Source organism: Notolabrus celidotus, chromosome 1 (assembly GCF_009762535.1).
Source record: "Notolabrus celidotus isolate fNotCel1 chromosome 1, fNotCel1.pri, whole genome shotgun sequence".
In the NCBI taxonomy this organism is placed as follows: Eukaryota; Metazoa; Chordata; class Actinopteri; order Labriformes; family Labridae; genus Notolabrus; species Notolabrus celidotus.
Genome location: NC_048272.1, coordinates 10,302,142 through 10,313,294, shown reverse-complemented (window position 1 = coordinate 10,313,294; position 11,153 = coordinate 10,302,142). Strand labels below are relative to the sequence as shown.

Sequence of the window (11,153 nt, the reverse complement as noted above, 5' to 3'; positions counted from 1 at the left end):
TGTTTGCTCTGTTTTTTATTCATTTTTTTTACCATATACAATATATTATATATTGTAATGATAGGAACGATGCACATTACATAGTACAACCTCGCCTGTTACAAAACAAGCTGTAGTCAGGGACGTTTTGCATGTACAGATTATAGACAACATGCTGTATATTATAGCTTTTGCCAGTTTCCAACTCCTGACCCTAGTTAGGCTTTAAGCAAACTTTAAGCAAAAGAAAAGGAATATTAGAAAAACTAAAGATATCAGTCAATTTCATCAATTAGTCATTACTATTTCCTTCTATTTCTGTTTTTATGTCTATAAATGCAGTCCTTACAAACTCTAACTTATTCAACATTCTTCTTTTGCATACATTCCCACATAGTTAGTGTTCATTGGTTGATATTTAGCGCCCCCCCAGTGGGAAAAAAAACACAAGGCTAGTTCAGAGCTGGACAGTAGCTCCAGTGTTAATCCAACAAAACAGGATGCTTGCTAAGAATAATGAAGAGATAAAAATAATGTAACATGTATGATTTGGTCATATATGAGTTGGGGGATATAAAGTAAATAAATGGGTCTTTTGATTTAATTAATTTGACTTACTTAAATATAGTTACAATATATACCTATTTTACACACTGTTAGTGTAGTTTTTAAAGAGTTGGATATTATTGTTTTCATATCTACATACCATCTTTATAACTTTAACCTCATTTATTTATAACTTCTAACTTTGAGCTAAAGTTATGTTATGGTCAAAAAGGGTTATTTTCCATTATTAATACAATTGAAAAAGAAAGAGACACGATAAGGTATATGAAAGTTATGCAAAAATAGATATACCTAAATGAACTTTTGACAAAGTTCCTGTTTTTGTCTGAAAATATAATTCTAACTTTTTTACAGCTTTTGCACACATGACATATCATTTTCAGGGGATTAATATTCATATTAATAACACTTTCAAACTTGAAAAATTAAAATAGACCAGATATAAATAACCTAAAAGATAACGTGGAGGAAGTAGTTTGATATTTCCCTCAATTATAGGTAGGCCACTCAAGCAGAAAATTCAGATTTCAGCAAAATGTTCTGAAAGTATGCTGTATAAGATAAAATGTTAAATGCAAATGCCATGTGTGTTATATTCTTTGCATTCAATAATAAGATGATCAATATGAGACATTACTATGTTTATGTGGTTGTGATCGTTTGACCTATTTCTTGTTTGGTAGTTTAATCTATAACATTAACCATTTTCTTATGTTTATGTTTTTCGTAACTTTAGTTGTCAAATTATACAGCATGTTGTAATAAAGTGTAACATTCCACTGAAATTAAGGTGTCAGAGTATGAAAATGAAATATTTGAGTAAAAAGCCTGTACTTTGCTAAATATTTGAGTACCGAGTTGGACCAGTAAGAGAAGTTAGCTCCTATTACTGCATGTCTCAACTGTTTGACCTTCATTTCATAAGTAGGCCACAAACATCCCTTCATTTTAAGATTATCTTTTTTTTTTTGCTTAAAAGTTTCCAAAGAAAGACAAAATACGGATCATCAAGGCTTGAAGTACTTAAGTATATTTTTGTATTTCCAATATCATCTATATTATCCTAAGCTCCACCCTCCTCTCGGCTCAGAGGGATTTTTTTTCTTTTTTTAATGTGCAGCTGCCATGTAGCAGAGGGAGGAACAGCTGTCTGAGGGAAGAGCCAGCCCGGGGAGTCAGTCACATTCCTGGCTGGGATTCAATGACTGAAACCAGACACAACAAACAGTGAGGGCGAGAGAGGAGAGAGAGGGGAGAGAGAGAGAGAGAGAGAGAGAGAGGAGAGAGGGGAGAGAGAGAGAGAGGAGAGGAGAGAGCGAGTGAGAGAGAGAGAGAGAGAGGAGAGCGAGGGAGAGAGAGAGAGGAGAGAGAGATGAGAGAGAGAGAGAGAGAGAGAGAGAGAGAGAGAGACTCACACATTGAGTGAGTGGGGAGACAGGCTGAGAGTACGCCAGACGGAGCAGACGAGGCATATTTCGAGCGCGCATTAGGAGTGCGTAAAACCGCAGGAGCGCATAGATACATAGTAACCGGTGATATTGCGTTGGATAATACGACTTTTGAGTCAAGTAGTTGTCGACTTTAACCCGTCTTCTATCGGAATAAGCCTTCGTGAATTCAGCAGCCTTCAGTTTTCTGAATGGACGCGCTGGGAAGCTTCTCCGGTGACATGGAAATGCGCGTTATTGAGTGTGTAGCCGGATGCTGAGGACGCCCGACTCGATAAGTCAATTTCAGCTTTCATTTTGAGTTTTGAAATCGCTTCTGTAACCGTCAACAACATGGAGGGCGCGAGCTTTCAGCCCCATCCCGGACTTCAGCAAACTCTGAAGCAGTTTCATTTGAGTTCCATGCGCTCTCTCGGCGGACCGGCAGCGTTCTCCGCTCGGTGGCACCAGGACTCACTCTTCGGTAAAGATGGCAAATCCACAGAGATGATGCTCACTCTGCCGGCTCAGACACCTCCGGTAATGTCCGGACCACTTTTCATCCCGTCTGACCGTTCCACTGAGAGGTGCGAGACTGTACTGGAGCGGGAGCCCATCTCCTGCTTCGTTGTCGGCGGGGAGAAGCGGCTATGCCTCCCACAGATACTCAACAGCGTTCTTAGGGATTTTTCCCTCCAGCAGATCAACTCCGTGTGCGACGACCTACACATCTACTGCTCCAGGTGCACGGCGGACCAGCTGGAGATCCTCAAAGTGGTGGGCATCCTGCCCTTCTCGGCTCCGTCCTGCGGGCTGATCACACAGACGGATGCTGAGCGCCTCTGTAATGCCCTCATCTACGGCGGTACGTACCCCCCTCACTGCAACAAGGAGTTAGGCTCCCTGGAGTTGGAGCGAACCGAGAAAAGCTTCAAAGTCTACCATGAATGTTTTGGCCGGTGTAAAGGCTTGTTTGTCCCAGAACTGTACACCGGCCCGAGTGCCGCCTGCATCCAGTGCTTTGACTGCAGACTCATGTTCCCCCCTCACAAGTTTGTGGTCCACAGTCACAAGAGACTGGAGAACCGGACTGTCCACTGGGGTTTCGACTCTGCTAACTGGAGGGCTTATGTGCTGTTAGACCCGGACTACATCGGGAAAGAGGAGAAGAGTCACCTGGAGCAGTTGCTTAAAGAGTTAAAAGGAAAATATGACCTGACGGGCAAGAGGTCCAGTATATCCTGCAGAGTAAGTCTGATCTGTTTCACTCTGCTCATAATAACCCATTATTGTCTAAGAGCTGTTATGTTTGTGGATATTTCAACAGCCTGGGGCCAACTTCAACATCTGCATTCATTTACATTCATATTGAGAATGCTTCCTTCTCATTAGGCTGACCTTTGATTGATTAGTTGGGTGTTTTTCCAAGTGTGCCAATCCTATTAATGATCTCCAACTGTGTTAGAATGCAAATCACATGTCACAACACATCTCCTTGTGTCTTTCCTGCACTGTGGAACACCTCTATGACACCTCATTTACCTCATGTGTCTGACAGAGGTGACAGTAAAGCCTCTAACCATCAGCTGATACCCCTGAGCATCCCCCTATCTGCCAAAACTCCCCATTCCAACCCCCAGGGTTACCCAAGGGTATGTGCATTATGATAAATGGAGTCCCGATGATATATTTTATTAGTGGGAGAGGGGAGATGGGGGCAGGGGAGCCTATTAAGGTGCCAGGAGGTGGGGAAGGGGATAAGAGTTTAATGAGGTTTGGGATATGGAAATGTATGTGTGTGTGTGGCTTGATAGGATGCGGTATGAGTGGGTGTATGTTTATGTGCGTCGCTGTCCAGGCTAGTCACATAGGTCAGAGATGTTTAGTATGGACAAAGGGCCAGGAGACGAGGTGGCTGTTCCTCCGTCACAGAGCAGCTGTTGTGTGGGACTCTGCTAATGAGTGGACATCTCTGTGTGCATCACCATGGTGCTGCTCCAGGCTGAGCAGGAGCCAGGAGATGTCTCAGAGGGAAACCTCAATACTCTCTAGAAATGTTACCATAACATATTTTCTTTTCCTGTACTGATTCTAATTCCTGGGCTGTTACCAAACTTATCCAATTTGAGCCTAACACTTTGTATGCTACTTACACTTCTGTGGTTGGATATAATGCTAACATTTTCGTGTTGTCCGGCTCATAGAATGAAAGGTAGGAGACTTTCTTCCATTGTGTAGTTTGACAGCCAGCCATTACTGACTAAGAACATGTGTAAAATGAATGTATAAATAAATACTGATTCTTAAGGAGAAGATACATTTGAGAAATCTCCCCTAGTCTAGCGGTAGCCAGAGAATGATTTCACATGAAGCTGCCTTAATCAGCATTTAATCACATAAAATACCTTATTAATTGGTTTGGCGAGGAAGTCACCTTTGGCTGCTGATAAAAACTTGAAGAACAACAAAAAATTGAGGAATGGTAACCTGACACCATCATAGCGCCCACAAACAAGTTAAGCTAACATTAGCGGCAGTGCAGCTAGCAGCCCCCAAGCTCATTGTGAACCTGCCTGACTGAGTGTAGCTCTGACTAATCTATTGTTTTTAATTGTTATTTTCTGTTAATATCATGCGATAAATGATCAGAGATAAGCTTTCAGTTTTTGTTCTACATGATAGCTATGGTTGGCAGCTTTAACACCTCCATGGAAGGATACAAATCTCAGTATGTAGGTTAGTGTGTCTAAGTGGCGAAGAAAAAGATATTTCCAGTGAAACAAGTTGACTCTATTCATGGCTAATTAATGGAAGTATCTGATCATTGCACAGACTGGTGTATTTGCAGATGTCTGATACTTTTTGAGGCAGTATTGAGACATTTCCATTATTGATGTTAATATCAGAACAACTCTTGTACTCTCTTTTTTTAAAAATAATCTGGAAAGACTTTCAGGAATATTTATGAGTATGTCCTAAATGCAGCAGGCAGGCCTCCACCGCACATTTTCATCATGTTTCCCACAACTTGAACTCAAACACCTGACCCAATCTTCATACAAGTCAAGAAATATCTGTCTTCTCTTGCACCTGTGGCTAATTTCTTCCCAACTGCAGCCAGCAGCTTTTGATGTATCACCTGTGAGTTATATATTATCTCAAATTGTTAAGTCCTGCTCAGGCTGACAGTCTCTCAGTGTCTGTGTGTGTGGGTGTGTGTGTGTGTGAGTGAGCATCACAGAGGCAGCATGGCAGAGGGGGCAGTGCGTGTTTTCTGTGGTTCACTGTCAGTCGTGTCCCAGTTAGCAGACAGGCCGGGTCCTCAGGGAGCTGCACACCAGCGCTCTCCCATACATCAGCCTGACAGGCCAAGCTGCTGAAAGGCCGGCCGGATGGACGAGGGCTCAAAGGCTGGATTGGCTTGGCTCGGCTTACCCGTGAAACAAAAACTCAATGTTATCATCCCGCCTCAGCCTCCCTCTGATGTCAGAGTGTTTTATTAATAAGAGAGTTACCTCCTCTGCCTGGATCATCTGTCTAGACTCCCACCTTGTCCTCTAAACAGGGTGGAAGAAACTACTGAGAAGATAAATACTTAGACCTATGTGTTTATTTTAGGGAAAAGTTTTGATTTGCAGTCTGCTGAGGAGATTCAGAATTCTTCCAGACTTTTATTTATAGGCTGTGAAATTAGAAAGCGAAACAGAACGAGTCATACTTGATTTGGAGCCCACTCACGAAAGCAGGAGCTGGATCAGAGGATGGATTGGTGCCTGTGAACCATTGTGTCTGTTTCGCATCAGATCCAGCATTTGGTCATTTAGCTCTTTGCCTAATGTGCAGATGAGGGCAAATTGCAGAGAGGAGGCTGCAGACTCTCATTCAGAAGACACAGGGTGTGTGTGAGCCAGGCCTTGACATGTGTTGTCAAAGGGCCATGACCCCTGACCTTTCTCCAAAGACACTGACCCAGCCTTCCCCCATTCTTTTTACGCCGTCCAATCACACGCCCTTGTGTCCAGTCCACCGGCCAGATGGCTGTCTGATAAAGGACGGAGGGATATACAGTGAGCAGATAACAAACCTTACCCTCACTGCAACCTGATTTTAAAAAAACATTAACTTTTTTTATGCTTACTCTTTATTTCACATCTGAGGTGATTATTTCGCTTACACAGGTAAAAATGTCAATTTTAAGGAAACTTGAATTTTCGCTCCAATATAAATGACTTGTTCTTTTGTGTTAAACCTAGCATGTAATAATTCAAGTGTTAACTTTTCTAAATTGGCATGAAAATCTCAGGAAAGAGGATTTGAATTGCAAAAACTTTTTTTCCCTTCAAAGTCAAATACTTTTGAGTATTAACCGTAGAAAAAAATCCCTAAGAAGTGAGGGCAATGCGTTCAATCATCTGACTGAGTGGAGAGTAAACTGGGGGTGTGGAGAACTGTGCAGACCCTTCTTAATGGAATGGATATTAAAGCCATTCAACTGAGGCCAATTTATGCCATTTCTCATCCCATTGTTCTCCTTGCTGGATGAAATTAACTTCAAACCTGGAGCAAACCAATCAAGTGTGTGTCACAAGGTGAAGGGTTGTGTGTTTTACGCTGTTAGCACTCACAAAAAGTGGATGGATGAATGTTAAATACCTCCCTGTCTGTCAGGTAACCGTGTGTTCATCTATATGTGGGCGACTTTAAGCAGAGCAAGTATACTGGTGTGTTTGCATGTAAACAGGCAAGTGTAATGACTGGATCAGCTGTGCAGGCCAGATTAAAATGAGCTCTCTGCCGGCTCATTTCCATTTCCATCTGTCTGCTGACCTCTGGGAAGCCCTGAAAGCTGACATGCCGCATCTCTTTGGTCTTTGACGGGCCTGTCTGCAGTGTGTTGACCCAGTCAGATAAGATCCAAACCACCCAGATACACAGAGAGTCAGTCACTATAGGTTTAGGCTTCCTAATCCTGATGCAACAAATGTCTATCTTTTTAGTCTTTTGGGTTAAGTTTGTCTTTTTTCTATTTCTTTCCCCCTAAAAACCTAATTCTCTTGAAGCAGTTGTCTCGCACACCCCCCACTCCAGCGTCCAACTCCCAACTGACCAGCCCCCCTCCCTCCTCACCCCTGAAGACCATCACCCTGTCTTTGCAGTGACTGCCGGCCACAGCGTTGTGGCCAAAGCAGGGCGGGCGTGTCAAGGCAAAGGGGTCTCAGAAGCTCCCAGGGGTTGTGGCCTCTATTCTGGCAGGGGTGACCCCATGTTAAAAGAGTGTCAGCTGGGGTTCTGTCATGGGTGATGTGTACTAAAGACCTGCCGCCTCCTTTGTTTGAGCGCCGGCCTTTCAGAGGCTGTGAAGTGCAGCCATTCCTCTTTGTTAGCCCCTTGTTTCTTTAGGTGCTGTGTGGATAGGTCTGTAACCTCCAGCCTCTCCCAGGGTGTGAAATCCTCGCTCGTGGGTTCGCCACGAGTTTCCTGGTTGGGCGATGGAAATCAGCAGTGGTGTCTGCATGTCTGATAGAGATAGGGCGAGGTGGTGATTATTTTTTATTGACCCTCAGCGGACTCATTTTGTAATTATACGATCTTATCATAAAAAATCTCTCATAAACATCTGCTGCTCATTGTAATGGTTCTGGGCCAGTAATTATAATATGAAGAAGTAATTATAGTTTTTATTTTTTGCACAAACAAAGAGTTTGGCTAATGTAGGGTCACGAATCAATGATTATTTTATATGTTGTTTTTTAAATCGATTTACAATTGTACTACAGCCACAGTCACTCGCAGCCAGGGCACTGCAAGGGATTTTAGACCTCATGAAGAAGGATCACAACAGGGCCTTCCACTTCACAGCAACAATTGTTCCAATATTTTTAGGGCTCCTGTCAGTCGTTTCATTTAGAGATCGTCCTAAACTCACCCTTATGGTGCAATGCTCACAGCTTAATATTACAAACAAAATCAGTATATAACACAATACTTCTCATAATTCAGATAGCTCGGTATCAAAAATCCAATTGTGGTATTATGTTATGAAAGTGTAAAGAGAAAGAGAGAGAAAAGTGTAATACTCCAAAAAAAAAGTACTCCTATAAGTGTGGGAGGGCTGTTGTCGCTTTAAGAAGATATTTACTCACAACACTTACTCTAAGAGAAAAGTCATCAGTGATGTGTAAAAGGTTGCCAAGGATGCCGGATGTATTTATAGTAAACGTAGCTCAGCTGTGTCTGTCAATTGTGTACTAAAGATAATATATGTAGCACTTTTGAAATCACTAAAATTCAGATAGCAAAATCTGGATGAGGAAAAAAAACACCAGTAAACATTTTATGCATCCATAAACACACATTTACACATAACTCAGATTTAAACCGATGATGCATGCAAATGCATGTATTTATTTCAACAATTGTATTCATTTATTGGAAATATTTATGAATAAGTATTTAGAGATGGGGTTTTTTTAAGTTGGATTTAGGGCTTTTACCTTGATTGAGAGGATAGGACAGTAGATAGAGTAGGAAACTGGGAGAAGAGAGAGGGGGATGACACGCTGCAAAGAGTCGTCGTTCAAAATTGAACCAAGAACACCTAGGCACGCGATTTAAACCCTAATCCAAACCATTTAAATGTAATTTAACAGGAAACTGATTTTGCATGCCTGATTAGAGAACATTGTCCCAACTTTGATTTACACAGATCATTAAACTCAAAGGACAGACTATATCTGGTCACTGGAATTGTAATATCAGTAATATTCTCATATATTATACTGTATTACCACAATCTATTTCTAATCATCTCATATGGACACTTCTAGCTCCGTTTGTTTCTAAACCTACCATGACACAGCACAGTGCTGACATGTAAAAGACTTCTTGTATAACTGGTAGAGGGAGCGAGGAAGACGATAAGTGTTGATCAGCGAAGATCATGATGATGACGATGATGAGATGAGGGAGGAGATGAGACTGCAGTCAGTCGGTCTGTTTGTGGCAGAACAGATGCCTGTATGGGGTTTGTGTTATACCACAATCATCATCAATTCCTCCTCGATCACCTCCTGATTTCTAGCCCTGTGATTAAGAGTCAGGCCCATCTGGTGCAGAGACAGGAAATCCTGGAGTCTGCATCTGCTGCTGGCTGAGCTACACTAAGCTGCTGCAGTCAGGGAGGTGGAGGGGGGGTTTAAACTCTGATAATCCTGCATAACCCCTGGAATGCCGAGACCACGGCGCACATGAAAACGTCATCTTTTTTGGACACAGTCCTCAGGAACGCAAACTTTCTCCTCTTTCTGAAAGCATCATCACAATGTAGAGCCAGTCCCTGTGGAACTGTGTAATTAGAGCATGTATTAGATATACAGCAGAGAGCATGTTAGACAGAGAAACCAACAGAGCCATCTCACAAACCAAATCATGAGCTTTTCTGATGAGACTTTGGAGACATGAGCGATTTGGAATATTTATCTGTTTAAATTTTCTCTCTCTCTCTCTCCATAACGACCTTCAGCTCTCTAAGCTACAGAACTGTTAGACCACATTGGCGACGTGCTAATGGAGCTCCAGCCAGAGCAGAAGCAGGCCCTGCTGGTGCCATATGACAAATCGGCATGCTGCTCTCGCCTACAATCCGCCCACCGACCACCTCCAAAGCTATCATAAGGATTAGCTCACGCGGCTAAAACCAAACAGACTGCTCAGTGTTCAGACGGCATTCGGGCCAAATCTTGTTCGTGCCTCCTGTTTCGATGGCTAGCGGATCACAATCCGGGGCTGCCGTCGGTTCACTTGCAACTGGTGCATTGCCAAGTTGCTGCACGGAGAAGGGGAGAAAACAGAGAAAGGAAGGATGAATGTTTTAGGGATTTTATACAAATGCTTTGCTCTTTGGGATATACATAATTAAAATTTTGGATTAGGATGGTTTAGATTAACTTTGAATTCTCAAGCTGGGTTCAGAAGACGGGGAAGCAGAGGAGACACAGAGGGGTGTGAATGTAGGTTTTGGCTCAATTTTGGAAAACTAGTCTGCATTACAGACCTCTTTTATGTATGATTTTACGTGTGGGAAGGCATGCACCTCAACATTTGGAGGCCTCAGTCAGACTCCACGCACTCTGAGAGAGGACTCATCCTCTGTTGGAGTCTGCTCCGTAAGCTTGTGATTGGAGGGCGGCTGTGGTTGCTAAGCAGAGCTGCTCTTCCTGTGCTAAATAAGAACTTCGTGCTCTCTGGCTGGTGGGCTCAAAGAAGCGCGCCAGAACACACACACACACAGACTTACACACACACACATCTACGCACAGACGGCACAGTGCAAAGACCTCTTAGAGTACAGAGACCTCACCCTCCTCCATGTACTGCCCATCCTCTTTCACTGTGACCTCCGCACTGTGACTGGATAAGTTTTTCCTCCTCCTCCTGCTTCTGATTTCTTTTCTCCTACTCCTCCTCCTCTTCCTCCTCCTCCTCCACTCTGCATCACACACACACACACACACACACCTCATCCACAGGTCAGCACTGTGTAAGGCTCTCCTCTCCATCACTGAGACCTCCTTGTCTGACACCTCCTTTGCCGGGCCACAATCATTCACCTCCTCCATTTGACACCTCCTCGACCCTGAAGAACACACACACACAAACACAAACACACATATTCAGACACACACGCACAGACACAGGCTCTCCTCCGCTGAGATCTCCTACTGTACTCCCCCTCACACTGCATTATACTTAGATCTCCACCTCCACTGTAGAGAGCACACGCTGTATCAGACTGTATTCAGACTGGCCTACATACGCCCCACATGTATCACTGTAATGCTGCAGGGCTGTAAGGGCTGAGCCCGTCCTTTCTGAAGATAGATAGATAGATAGATAGATAGATAGATAGATAGATAGATAGATAGATAGATAGATAGATAGATAGATAGATAGATAGATAGATAGATAGATAGATAGATAGATAGATAGATAGATAGATACTTTCAAGAGCATGCTAAATGAGAAAAATGAGTGGGATCCACATTTTAACTCTCTTCTGTTTGCTGTGTGCTATTACATAGCTCATGTTCTCCTGTATCTCAGGACATTGCATCCCATAATTTAATTGAATATAATGTAAGAGGAGTTTTTTCTTTCTACAGTATATGTTAGGATCTGAAC

At 42.9% G+C, this 11,153-nt stretch overlaps 1 protein-coding gene across 1 annotated transcript in view; it reads left to right on the top strand.

Annotated features, from left to right (window-relative positions):
- The first annotated feature begins 1,978 nt into the window (after window positions 1-1,978).
- Window positions 1,979-11,153, top strand: part of skib (v-ski avian sarcoma viral oncogene homolog b) — a 34,012-nt gene continuing 24,837 nt past the window's right edge. The window contains exon 1 of the mRNA XM_034690214.1: window positions 1,979-3,221. Within this exon, the coding sequence (XP_034546105.1) occupies window positions 2,328-3,221 (894 nt within the window). The 5' untranslated portion in view covers window positions 1,979-2,327. The remainder of the gene's footprint in view (window positions 3,222-11,153) is intronic.